General features: G+C 40.0%; 1 protein-coding gene across 1 annotated transcript in view; it reads right to left on the bottom strand.

Annotated features, from left to right (window-relative positions):
• The window catches only part of rxfp2a (relaxin family peptide receptor 2a), a 37,025-nt gene extending 24,134 nt beyond the window's left edge, over positions 1-12,891 (bottom strand). Inside the window, exons 1-4 of the mRNA XM_023416575.2 lie at positions 12,631-12,891; positions 6,685-6,831; positions 2,344-2,427; positions 348-453 (exon numbers count right to left, since the gene is read on the bottom strand). Of these exons, the coding sequence (XP_023272343.1) occupies positions 348-453; positions 2,344-2,427; positions 6,685-6,831; positions 12,631-12,715 (422 nt within the window). The 5' untranslated portion in view covers positions 12,716-12,891. The remainder of the gene's footprint in view (positions 1-347; positions 454-2,343; positions 2,428-6,684; positions 6,832-12,630) is intronic.
• Between the last annotated feature and the right edge of the window lie 1,377 nt (positions 12,892-14,268).

Genomic DNA, 14,268 nt, shown 5'->3' with positions numbered 1-14,268 from the left:
CAAAAGCCCTTTGTCAAAGATCCTGTTGCTAATAACCCACTAAAGAGCACACATTTAATTAACCAATTACCCTTATCATCTCTGTGATTTGTACTGTGTGTTAAAATCATTTAAATGTCCAAAAGGATTGAAGTTTTCATCATCAGATCCTCTGCTGCTAATTACAACCTACACCGTCCATTCTGAAGTCAGGTTCAAGTCGGAAATAGATCCATGAAGAAACAGGGACTGTGGAGGCTTCAAACTCAGATTGGTGATACCAAATATAGAAGTGCAAAGACACAAATACACACACACACACACACACACACACACACACACACACATTACAGTCAGGGGACACTTACAGCCAGGTCACGTTTGGAGAGAGCAGAGGAACATCCTGCAGATTCACCTCCACACAACTGACATCTGTCTGTATGCAGTCACAACTCTCTGGATACTCCTGCAAAACTACACACACACACACACACACACACACACACACACACACACACACACACACACACACACACACACACATGCATACAATTAGGCGTTACACAATTGATTTTTAACATAGAGGTTTATTACAGAATACCAATTGTTGTATAAGACAACATGAAACTTTCATGAGAACTCACCATTTCCCAGAGCTTAACATTATCCAATTTACAATGATCCTTATTTCTGAGAAGCAGAAACTAGTAAATGTTTTTTTGGCTCCGCAAATAACAAACATTTCATCAAAGTTATATATGCCAGATCAGTGTTGGGGCTAATACTGACCATATGAAGCGCATCATCTATCAAGAGCAAGCCGCATTAAATACAAGTTTCTCATTAGTGTCACTATAAGAGTAAGTATTTCTGCTTTCAGCAATATTCATTCTGTCACAGCAGGACACTGACTCACAGCAACTCCTGGTGTCACATTACTTCCTCAGTGAATTCTATGTAGTGTGGCGCGCAGCTTTTTAAATTTAAGCAAAGTATGTTGAGGTACCAGAATCTGTACTGGGAAGGGAAATGTACAACCAGTGAATACTTAACTGCTGTGGATTTAATTTTTGGTCAATCAGCTTTTGATTAATCAACTAATTGTTTCAGCTCCCTTTTCCACAGAGTGGAAATTTGTTTTTACCACAAGTTAATCAAGACAAATTAGGGAGACAATCAAAAACTGTCATCTCTGCTGAATGATATGAGGTTATTATCTCCCATCGTCTTCACCTGTGCTGTTCCCCGGCAGCGGCTTGTTATTTTGTACAGTAAATCATTTTGTAACAGATAGAAAAAAATATAACGAGGGACAGAGAATGGAGTCAGAGCCTCATCTTTTGTTGTTACAACCGACTGAATCGCAACAACAAATACATTTTAGTTAGTTAGTTAGTTTATTGTCCCCAAGGCAAATTCATTTTCACAGCTGTGTTCACAGAAACGCCAGAAACGTAACTGGGACAAGATTATGTTTTCTATCAACGTAATGAGGATTATTATGTAATGTTGTAATGTTGTTAAATATCTGGCAAGTTGCAAATGTGTTGAAACTGAATGCATGAGTAAAATGTTCAGGCAACTATTTGTTTTCTGTCAAAATAACTGATCTGGCAGAACAATATCTGCTTGTAACCACAACAGCATTATTTCACTGTTTTATGGTTTTTGTTTAGACTCTCACAGCTCTCAGTTAAGGTTAGAGAAAGGTAGTAATCTGATTTACTACAGAAACAGTTCAGTGACTTCAGACATAACATGTTTATTTACATTTAACAAAAACTATAATCTTTCCGTAACCTTAACCTAAATGCTTTTGTTGCCTAAACATAACCACAGACAGGACTCAGGATGCAAACACAGATCTCTGGTGGGACAGATCTGGGCCGTGTCCGAAATCACTCATTACTCCATATATACTTCACTATGTAGTCAGTTTACCATTTTGTAGTGCTGTCCAAATGTAAAGTGAGAATTATTGAAAAGTGAAAAGCAATATATACCATCATGCACTGCGCTGAAATAAAGATGAGTTGAGCGAAAGTGGGTTTTTTTTAGCTCAATATACAGTCCTCTACATACTCCCTTAGATAGTGAGTAGGGAGCAGTGAATGAGTGAGTGATTTCAGACCCAACTCACCATCCACCCCCAACCACTTCCTGGAGACTGCTGCTGTGGTGCCACATTCATTAAAAAAAATACATTGCCTCTGAATGTAACTCTCTGGGAGACAGTGTTGAACAACAACGTGCTGTGCCCCTGCACATAACACATCCTCATCAGATTAATTTCCAAACAAACAAACATACACACATGGTTGAGGTCAATAACACACATTCATGCATTTTGGCATAAACACTTACAACACTCATTCAGGAAGTACTGGTCCACAGGATTTGCATTCTGTAGAGTTTGACCAAATAAGTCCGCCCATCCGATGTTGTCCCCTGCAAAGCCAAACAAAAGACAATAATTATCTGTTCATCACAGTAGACACGAGTGTGTGTAGACTACTTGATTGTCATCGATAGGTTGCTGGGTTACATGCATAAAAGGTAAATAATGGAGTCAGCCAAGCATAAAGCAATCTTGTCCCGCACTGTGTCCTGATAAATTATCATCACCAGCAGAGAGGGATTTTCTTTTGTGAAATCACCGCAGCACAGGCAGACATATCTTCACACCTTGAATGGCTTTTCTCTAGATTTTGGACAGGAGAAGACTTTTAATTAAGAATGTAGTTATTTTGGGAACAGACTCAACAACAATTCAACGACACTTGGAAGAGATTTGACAGGCAGCAGAACTTCAAACACTGCGGGAGCTTGGTTCCATTGTAAATACTCCTGAATGTAATAATCTGACTGTCCTGTTATTGAGACCTATTCTATCAAAAGATACGTGGGCTCCAGGCTATCGGTATGTCTACTGCAAAACTTCATCAACACACATCTTATATACTTTACAAAAGTTTGTCTAAACAACTGTTGCACATAATTACACCACGGTCAGGTCAGACCTTGCACTATGTTTGGCTGACTGGTACTTTAATAAGTGTAAGCGGGTCAAATTAAACAGTCCTGTCATCGGTTTAAGCATCAATTCATTATTTGCCTTTCATGCACGTAACTGCGGTCACTCACGTCCGCTCTGAAGAGGGTAAATAACAACTTTCTCAGACAAACTGGCTTTGGTGTAGATGTTGGGGTTTAGCTGCAGGATGTTGGGGGTTTCGCATCAGCGCCATGAGGCAGAGCCAACTGGAGCTGTCAAACATGCTGTCTGAAAAGAAGCCATCACATTCAGTGCGCGCACCCTCCTCAGCCTTTCAGTCAGCTACCATTCAAAGCCTCTCTGATGCTGCACTGGAGGCTGGTAAGTGAACACAGCTAAGAAATAGCTATGAAGTCTCACTGGTGATGAGGAGATATGATATTTTTCTTTGCTTATGAGACTTTGCTTTTTTTTGCTGTCATCTCCAGGAAATAAAGTGTCTAAGGTTTTTTTGATAATTGCCTAGAATTACCGCTTCAAAAATCGCAAATGTGAAGGATGAAATTGCCATTTACTGTATGAATACACATGGTGAAATGTGCCAAAAGTAAATTGTTTTGACATGTATCAGGCTGTGCTGAGCTCTCTAACAAGTCGCCATTCTCTAAACCATAAATTACCTCGAATCCTTCCCTTAGCAAAACGAAGACCAGACCCTCGGCAGCCTGACCTAACCTCATATCCATATCTACATTATATCTTCTTAGGCGAACCTCCACTGGCAGTTTTCATCTGTACTCCCATGGTCTGCTCAGCTGCACACAGGTAACAGATAATCAGCACTCTGATGAGGGCTGTGTGTTGCATTGGTGAAATTGCGGAGCTGCTTTTCACTTTAATATTTCAGCACCTACTGTGCTTGTAGTAGAGACAGCACGGTCCTCCTCGACGGCTGATCATGAATATCAAACAACAGTGTACTGATCATCAAACCCATACCATCTTATACTACCACTAGTGCTAATCTGTGACACAAATCCGACCTCAGCTCATTGGTGTAAAAAGAAACTCTTATATATATATATGTGTGTGTGTGTGTGTGTGTGGAATGAGCAGAAAGTTAGCAGCAGCTTCAGTCTTACGTCTGTGTCTACACAGGACGCAGTTGGTGTAGTACTGAGTGAAGGTCACCTGTGCTTTGGCAGTGCTCACAGCCCAACGAACAATCAGCTGAAACACTTACTGTACAGACACTGTTAGACTTTCCCTGAGCTTGTTACCAGTTGACTAACTTACATACTGTCCATACTTGTCCTGTATTTTTCATTCTTATCGACTCCATTCACTCGAGCTCCTACGGCTCATAAACAGTGAGCTTGGCAGAAAGAGCAGGTATTCAGCAGGTGTAGCAGGGAGCAGCACTGCATTTTTATTCATTATTTACAGATGACAGCGGAGACCACACATGTCAACACATGCAGTTGGGTGAAATTAGAGCCTAACTGATACATCTATACATTCGCACATTTAAACTCATTGCAGCTAAATCGGTATGTGTGTTTATAATGGCTGATAAGTAACAAGAAGCTCAGGGGATGGCAAGCAAAAAAGACAGGTGCTTGAGCTATTCTGTAACCAGTGTTATTAGCAGCACTGCAACTCCACTGTAGGTATCACACTAATCCCGGCGAGTGCAGCATTTGCGTCACAGCTCAGCTGACCGATGCAGAGGAGGATGGAGTTGGCATCATGGTCAGTTGGTCATTTCCTGAATGATAATAAACCATGCTCTTTTTGTGCAACCTAAATAAGTCTGACAGCAGTCATGTCAGCCGGCGCTGACAGCCCCTTCAAAACACATACTTGCAATTTACAGTCATGTTCACGACATCAGCTGTATGCAGGACTCTGATCAAGATGCTCAGCGAGCCAACTGTCGCCTTCAGGAACACAGCAGAAACAAGACAGCTGAGAAGATGAGGTATGGCGTCCTGCGTGAGGGCCTTGTGCCCATTGTTAGATGAGCTTTTTTTTTTTCTGAAATCCTTGTTATTATGGCAATGCTGCACAGCATTGCAGTGAGCGCAGGCTGCCTGATGAGGAGGATGGGAAAGAGGAGAGATAATTCAGCACAGAATGGGCTTCTGGTTATTTGGCATGGAGGCACAACCACAGCCAGGCTGAGACTAATTTGTGCTCCTTCTTGATCTAGCTGATATGGAAAATATGCTTTTATCCTGCGGCAAATACAATGTTTTTCAAAGCATAATATGTACTAGAAAAATGTTTTTGGATATTGCTCACTTTATCAGACAAAGGGATAAACACTGGCAATACTGATGCCCTAGAAATAGGAAAATATTCATGAATAGCTCATTCTCAGTGTCTATGGAAAAGTGTTTTAATGTAGAATGGCTGCCAAAAAAGACTAAATATTCATCAGACAAAGAGCCTGGTCTTGAACTATGATGTGAATCTGAACAGATCTCTGAAACTGGGCAGATATTTTACAATATGGTGTACTCCCGGCTTTCTCTTCTCTCCAGTTAGTTCACAGTTATAAAGAACACAGAAGAGAACGTGGCGAGGAGGTTTTTCCAGTCGCTCACACTCTAGATGGCCGAGGCCCCGAGAGAGGCTACAGGAGAGCACGGCTGCAGTTGGTCTGTTGTTTTCACTAAAATAAAAGAGCTGTATTTGCTCTAAAAAATAAAATTAAATAAAAAAAATGACACGTGTTGATGTCTTTGATTAAGTAACAAGCATGTCTTCCTCTATTCTTAATCTTGTTCAACCTTAAAGTTGTCATGGCTGAGAAGCTGCAGCATGACATTTCTTGCAGCCCGCCCTCGGACCACAGGGACTCCAGTGCTGCACCTTTACAATAAACTGTCAGAGTGGTAGAAGTCTATGAGCTAAGCAAAGGTTGGTTTATCTTACTGTCTGAAAGCTGTTCTTTGCTGTTGTCAGTGAAGGGTTCATGAATCTGCTGATGAGCAGCCTGTTAATCTGCGAATGGATGGAAGTACAGCGTCTGTAAAAACTATCTCTAACATCTTTTAAAGGTGTTGTTTACTTGAGGCTGGGTTTCAGTAGCAACCCTTACACCTTCATGCCAAACCATTTGTAAAGTCACTCCTTTTTATTTTTGGATATACTGTCCAGTTTCTCGTGAAGTCATGATTGTGCACATTTACCTGCTGTTAGTCTGGTTAAACAATCTTTTATATATGTGTAAGTTATATAAATCTGAAAGTAATTAATCTTCCGGCTGATCAACTCAGAGGGTCTCATTCAGACACACTGAGACTCTGCTCGTAGGGGAAACTGTGAGATGATATTTGAGGTAACAATGATTCTTTCATCCTTTGCTTTACAGTATTAAATGAGGATTTTTATTTTTGTTACACAATGATCACTATGATCTTCCCTGCTGGATGATGTCCTTGTTGTTATCTAAAGTTTGTTTATTCTGCAAAGATTGCACTGATATCTGGTCGAGAGTTGCCACTAGATTAGTTGTGTGCCAGAGGGAAGAAATGTACTGTGTTCTTTTTTATGATAATACAAAGAAATCTTCATGTGAAATTACAAGGTAAAAATAGAAATCTATCTATTACTTATTATTTGTGGTAAATATATATAATACATTCCCTGAGGCCTCCTTGATTGTTTACTACGATTATTCTACTTCATATACACAGACTTACCACAGCGCCGCTCGTCGGCTCCGTTGGGACAGTCTCTGTGTCCGTTACACTGCAGAGCCTGAGGGAGGCACTCACTCATGTTCCCACATGGGAACTGGCCGAGGGGGCATCCCGTCTCTTCTTCCACCTGGCTGCTGGCCACCAGAGCTGAAAAAGACACGGAGGAATTAGAGTGAGGTTTCATAAAGTTTTTTTCTGTTTGAAGTATGACAGAAAAGTGTGACTTAGCTACAGTCCTCAATAACACTTACTATAGGCTACATGGGACAAACCTCGTGACAGCTGTCACAACTTAAAACCCAAGATGGAATACACAGGCTTATATAATAGAACAGCTCAAAATGACATAGCACTGACATCTCAGTTTTGTCAGCATTAAATGACAGGATGTTTCAGGCCATTAATCCTGTGACTGTCACTGAACATGGTGTTAGCTTTTATAATTGTAAGCAATAACTGTATTTGGTGTAATGGAAATGAGACATCGGGCAGATGTCGACAGGCATCAGCATATGAATGAAAGTACTAGTCATCTCTCGGATTTGCCAGTGGCATATGAATGGAAAATAATGTAGCAATGATATGAATTTATTGACAATAATTATGAATAAAAATTATAATTTTACTGCGAAAAAAAATCTTCACTTTACACAAAACACTGGCCCGCCTCCATTTTCCTGGACAGAGGAAAACAGACCAATCACCCCCTGATACCCTGTCACCTGCTGTCTGTGGCCAATCAGGGAGGATCTCTGGAATTAGTGCCACCCAGGTGTCATCAATTTTCCCTTCACTGAAACTGACCACCATCTCGGCAGAAACAAATTACCCACAGGTATTTTAACAGGGGAAATACACTCTAAAAGGGTTAGACAGGTCAGGGAATTAAAGTCCCCTTGCAGAAAACCGTTGTGAACAGAAAAACTAAACACAAGTGAACAACATTTCTCAAACATCATGAGCTACAGGAATGTGTAGCTTCCTTTTAGCATACTACATATCAACATTGATTGGTTAGATATCGGGAATGGAGGAAGTAGACTCCATGACAACAATATAAAAGTAAACACTGATAAGAATTTCCACATTTGGACATTAAAAACAGCCTTGTAATGTCTTGTTTTATGTCGTTGTAATAGGCCTTTTCCACAGAAGATGTTTTGACGTAACACAAATAAATAATGAATTTAATGATTTAATGGCACTTAATGAAACACAAAATGAGATCTGTGATAGACATGACACCAAAAAAAAGTGGTATCATTCATTTCAACTTACATAATTCTCTAGATGAGGCCTGTAGCTCAAGAAAAATTTCAGTATGAGTTAATCCATTGAATAAAATGGGCCAAAAGGACCAAAAAGAGACGCAAAATGACCAAAAAAGACACAAAAACAACCACAAAGAGAGGAAAAACTCCCAAACAATAGACACAAAATTACACAAAGAGATGCAAAAGAACCAAAGAGAGATTTAAATGACTACAAATATGTCTCTTTCAGTCTGGGGATCATAGAAAGGGTTGGATGTCTTTTACCTGTCTTTACCCAGGGGCTGATTTTCTCATAATCCATCATTTAGATGCACATAAACCTCAAAAACTAATCATTTATTACTGTTTCACAATTTATGTCCAACACACAAATGAGACACACAGGACTGTGGCTGGCACAAAAACTTTTTCTCACAGTTCATTTACTGCAGCCTGTCTCCTGTGAAACAACCCCAAAAACAAGTCCCTCATTTTTGCCTGCTAGCTAACACAAAGGCCCCAGTCATATTTGTAAGTGGCACATGCAGCATTACTGCTGGCACATAACAACATAAGGATGTTCATGTATGAGAGTTCTACTATGTCGAATTAGAATTAAACTGCTTATTTTTTGGCACCATAACCACATGCCATTTTTAGTTGTTGTTGGATACAAACCAGTTGGTTGATATTTCAAAGCGCAGGAATTTCTCTGTATATTATGACCTGGATGTTTCTATGAGATATGATCATTATAAGTCTGTGCAACTTATATTTATTAATACTTTGCCTTTGTGTGGAAAGTGCACCAAAAATTAATGCTCATGTAAAGCAGCCATTTGTGCGCGTACAACATTTAAAAAAGTTGCTGGAATTTGTATCAATGAACTTGCAGCACGAGGCCCAAACAAACTACATCAGGAGTTTCCACAGAGAGCGTCACAATCAAGAGCAACACACACAGGCAGACACTAATTGGTGATGAGGAGAAAGTGTTTACACAGGCAGCGATCCACTGCTGACTAAGTGCTAAGTCACGGGGGTGCCTGGTGGAAAGGTGAGGAAAAACCAAGACAAAGCAAAACAGCGGAAAACACAGAAACATAATGGGAAGAGCAAAAGTGAGAGCAGAGGAGGAGGCAAGGGATGGGCAAAATTCATATGAACAAATCATAACATTAAAGTTGATGTTTTGATTTTACTGCAGTTATCCATCTTTTAGCCGAAACATTATCTGTGTTCTGACCCCAGCGCTTTCATCCGGCTTCCTTCTTATAAAGGGTTGATATGTCTGTGTCCAGAAAAACGGACAATTTATTACATACTACAACGCAAATATCCATAAACACTGTACTACTACTCCAACTTTCCGAACAAAATAGTGCCACAGTTAGAAGAAGGAACAGTCCAGGTTAAATCCTATTAAATCTTTTAGGAAACTTCAAATTGATGCCATACTGTGCCAGTGAGTTCTGGTTCTGCATTCCAGCACACTGGATTTGACATTAAACACTGACTATGAGGTTTAAGTTCAGTTTGACTTATAGACCTGAAAATCTACCAGTATGGAAAGTGCACGTAAACCCCATAAACCCCCGTAAACCCCATGTGATGGTGAACAGGGCCAGCACAATGACAAATGACTGGGAACATGTTGTTAAGAGCGGTGTCAGCAAGATCTGACGTGCTAAAGAAAAGCACAGCGGTCGTAAAAACGTCAAAATTGTGATAAATAGCACAATTGCTCAAGGGAAAGCTCGCAAGCTAAAGGAAAGGTCACTGAAACAAGAACATCTGAATAAATTAAACCTCAAGAGAATGTGTTTCCCCGTAATGAAGAGTAAACTGAACTGACCCGAGAACAGATCCAAACCACGCACTAAGAAAAATGCAACTATTCAAAATAAAATATGTAGCTCTTAAACCGGCTGCACAGTGTTAAAACTGCAGCTGCTATTCTTTTCTTTTTGTCTAGGTGGCGTCATCACTATATCTTCATGTGCAGGTCTTAACTTCTCCTGATGCTACTTTCCTTTCCTGTAGGTGGCGCCGGTTAGGATAACAGAGCAGATCGCCTCCCTGCAGCCCACAGAAAGTAAATTAATGGCTTTGTGAGAGAGTTATTAGCCACTTGCACAGTTGTAAGCGCTCCATTTCCTTTCACTTTATTATAAACAGATATAATTTTTAACTGACTGTTTCAGTTGAGCAAAGAAAATGGGACGATCACTGAGACCATTTGGCAAAGCTTCCGCCTACACTGAGTCAATATTAGAAAAGACTATTTGAATCAGTTCACCAGTATCTCAAGATTATTCGCAGCCATAAAGAGCAGATTTAGTCTGACACAACACCTATGTGTGTGGCAGAGAAACCTTCACACACAGGGACTGAAGCACAGGAGTGATGTAAACTGACATGATGCAGGCCTCTGTAGTTTCCAGACAGGGGGATGTTTACAGCATATCTAGGTGCTCATGGGATAAATATCGGTTGATTATTTACCAGAAATCAAAATCCTGATAACAAATGCAATTCAAAGTGTCTGACAAAGAACCAGGCTAAACAGAAGGGTTTTTAGTCTGTTTCAAATATATCATTATTTTCAGATTCTCTCAGATCTCTGCAGTGTCACTGAAGCTTTTCGTTCTGCATTCGGTAACAGCTAAATATCTGTTTTCAAATGTATTCATGATTTAAATCATGAACTAAATTACATATTAGCTTAACATTACTCTGATTAGGCTTTTATGTGAATATCAGCACATCATCATTACTATCCGTCACTATTCTGTAATATAATCAGGCCAAAATACTGTATCAATCACGGAGATGAACAGTGACAAGCAAAAACATAAATCCTCTAGCAATATTCATGGTTGTCTGAATCCTGATCCTTGTTCCACTGTCTCTGTTGTGCCAGGATTTCTGTGGTCTCACAACTGGATATTTCCTGCGAGTGAGCAAAACGCTCCCCGTCCATTATGGCAGAAAAGACTTGATCTGACAGTTGTAACCAATCGCTATCTGACAGAGATTACACTATCTGAATACATGATCTGAAATGTTTGTGAAAAACATTGAACTGCGGCCTCCTCCTCATTGCCATTCCTCTGCATGTCGCAGAAAATGTGACTCCTCATTTGCTCTGTCACTGACTCTGGTGATCCAAAACACTGTCTTATCAATCCTGAACTGGGACTGTAACTGTCCAACGCTATTAAAACCAATGAAATCAGTGGTGGAATGTAAAGTGCATGTATTTAAGTACAATATTGAGAAACCTGTATTTGACTTGAGTATTTTCATTTTATGCTTCTATATTTCTAATCCCCTACATTTCACAGAGAAATACTGCACTTTTTACACCACTACATTTATTCTACAGCTGTAGTTACTTCTCAGATCAGTATAAAGTCAGTTTATAAAATATGCATTGTGATAGATTTACCTACTCTACATCAGTTTTTAAAATTAACTCTACTTTGACATTAACATGATAATATATATATTCACTGCACGATAACACCAACATTTTATAAAATGAGTACTTTTACTTTTTTAGTACATTTTGCTGCCAGTACCTAAGTATGTGTACGTAAGCAGGACTGTCACTTGTGTGTTTTCATTGTGTTACTGCTACAAGTAAGAAAAATCTTAGCACTGAACAAACTTCACAAAATAACTGTGATGCAATAAAAAACAAACCTGTTATTCTTCTAAAGAGAACAAAATCAAAAACTGGTACTGTGGCCGTCCTTTAACGTCAACAATCACAACTAATTTCACAGCAAGTCCTGAGAGAGTCCTCCACCCAATCACTGTTTGATTCAGCTGCACATTGAACAACAACAGTAACTGAGTGTGAAACAGAACAACATCAGCATATCTGTCATGTCTCTGTCTCTCTGCATCTTTGTGTGTCAAAGAAAATGTTCATACAAGACCTCATCCAAACACACCTGACACAATTAGGAGACCTGAAGATGAATCACAGACTGAGAGGTGGAGGCAGCACTGAATGTTTCCTATTGAATGCTTCAATTGCCTGAACAAGCTAACCTACATACTTATTTAATCATATTATCAAAACGGATTAATTTAAATGTAATTAGCTAATTAAAGAGCATCCTAAATATAAATCGATATTTTTCTTCTAAGCTTCTGAGGACAGTCACACATAATAAATAATAATAATTATACTGTAATTATGATACATCTTATTTTCACATAGCATGTTCCATTCAGGAAATGCAGATCAAAGTGCTTTACAATAAAGGAAGTTGTTCACATGAAAATACAGAGATTGATCGTAAAACAGAGATAAAATGACGTAATTCAAAACCCACCGAACAAGTTACATGAGCTGAAATGAAAAACTTGAATCCTCTTTAACAATGACATATAATCAGAATGAGATACGCCTCACACATTACACAAATAACGTTGCTGATCGGGTATTTCTTTCACGTAATCGAGCCACGAAGCCATGGAAAATGATTGAAACTATAAAATAAGTTTTAAATCACATTATCACTTTCAAAACAGGCTGAAGATCAGCCGGAACATTAAAATCTGTTGTGATGTTGCGGCTGATCAGTGTAAATAATCAATAATAATCCTATTAATAAAATATGAGCAAAATATTACAGAAAATTACTGTGGGTCTTCTCCACCCTCCATCTGCCTTTACCTCTAATCTCAGTGCGGGTCAAGTGGATGAGCAAAATGATGACAGGCACGTCCATCCGGAGCCTCAGAAGTTTTCCTGCGCTCATGTCGCTCCGGCTGTAACGCCTCACACCGATCCAGGACAGGTTCCCCCCGTGAAACCCGCCAAACAATCGACAGATAAGTCAGCAGAAGATTCCCGGTCCCGGTCAGTATAATATGTTCGCGCAAACACTACATTTAAAGCTAGAAGGGGGGGGACTATAACCATCCGGTGGATCAGCTCAAGTAGCAGCACTGAAAGTAAAGGGGAAAGCCACATCCTCTCCACACATATCTCTGTAGACTCTGTTAGAGCCACCGTGTCCTTATCTTTCTCTCTCTCTCTCTCTCACACACACACACACACACACACACACACACACACACACACACACACACACACACACATCCAGGAACACAGGGTCCACAAAGGTTCCCTCTTCTCCTCCCTTTTTTTTCTCCTTCTTTTCTTAAGATATATCTTTTCATCATTGGTCTCCATTTCTTTACTTTTCACACAAATACATTGTCTCAGAGACACACCTGGAGAGGCTCAGTCATTTGCCCCCAAGCTGAGCAAAGTGTGAAATAAAGGGATAAAAGAAGTGCTGCACCCGCCCACCTGCAGGATTTAAAGCACCTGCTGGACTGCAGGCCCAAAGGACCACCCAGCCCGAGGGTGTGCAGATATAGCACCTTTAAAGGACAAGGGAATAACATCAAATGTTGATTTCATGTTCTGTTCTACACTGTCAGACTGGAAAGAGGTCACACATGAACCCTGGAGCTTCACCAGAAACATCACACACTAACTGATGAAGGTTCTGCTCTAAAACCCAATAAAACACAACGAGAGAGAGAAAACAGGGGGAAAAGATAGTGGCTAGCAGCCCCAGATCAGGTCAGCGGACCTGAAATAATACTGTTATTATTTTCGTTTTGTAATTATTAGTATGAACATCATCTCCGTAACCATTATTACCATGTTTCTAACACTATTTGTCATGTTGTGAATGATATTGATCCAGTTTCGGTTGGCCCCCTGGGGTAAAAGAAGCTGGACCATTGTGGGCCGGATCCCTCCCTAAACCACTCCCAGACCCCTAAGGAAAGGACGAACATCAGGGATTGGCAATCAGATTCAGTTGTGGTCTTGGCTGAGGTGCGGAATAAGATGAACCAGCCCACCCTCTCCAGAGAGATCCATCAGTGCCCCCAATCGACATATTCCAGCTGCCAGGGACAGGGCGGAGAATGGCCTTGTCCAACTATTCCTATAAATCCCCAGTGAATTGTCATCCCATTCAGAGAGGCGATTCATTAAAAAGATTAGACAGTAAACAACAGTGTAACTGGAATGAATGGCTAGAATGAAATTCTTCTTGTTTTTAGACAAGCAGAAAACAGAAAAAGTGGAAGTTGTCCAGATCATTAACAATTCCCATATGCTCTGCGCCCAGCACGGTTCAGTTTGGAGATGAAGTTTGGCCACATGAGCACAACAGTACAAAGAGGATTTCAGCCATTATTACTTTGAAAAACCTGCCAGAGTTGAGCTCAACTGGATATAATTGAAGACATTTATGTCATAACCATTATGTGTTATATTTCATTGACA

The sequence above is a fragment of the Seriola lalandi genome, unplaced genomic scaffold, assembly GCF_002814215.2.
Source record: "Seriola lalandi dorsalis isolate HSWRI2012SDOR001 ecotype SW California unplaced genomic scaffold, Sedor1 jcf7180002054567, whole genome shotgun sequence".
NCBI lineage: Eukaryota > Metazoa > Chordata > Actinopteri > Carangiformes > Carangidae > Seriola > Seriola lalandi.
Note: the sequence above shows the minus strand (reverse complement) of the source record. Positions and strands in the feature narration are given on the sequence as shown.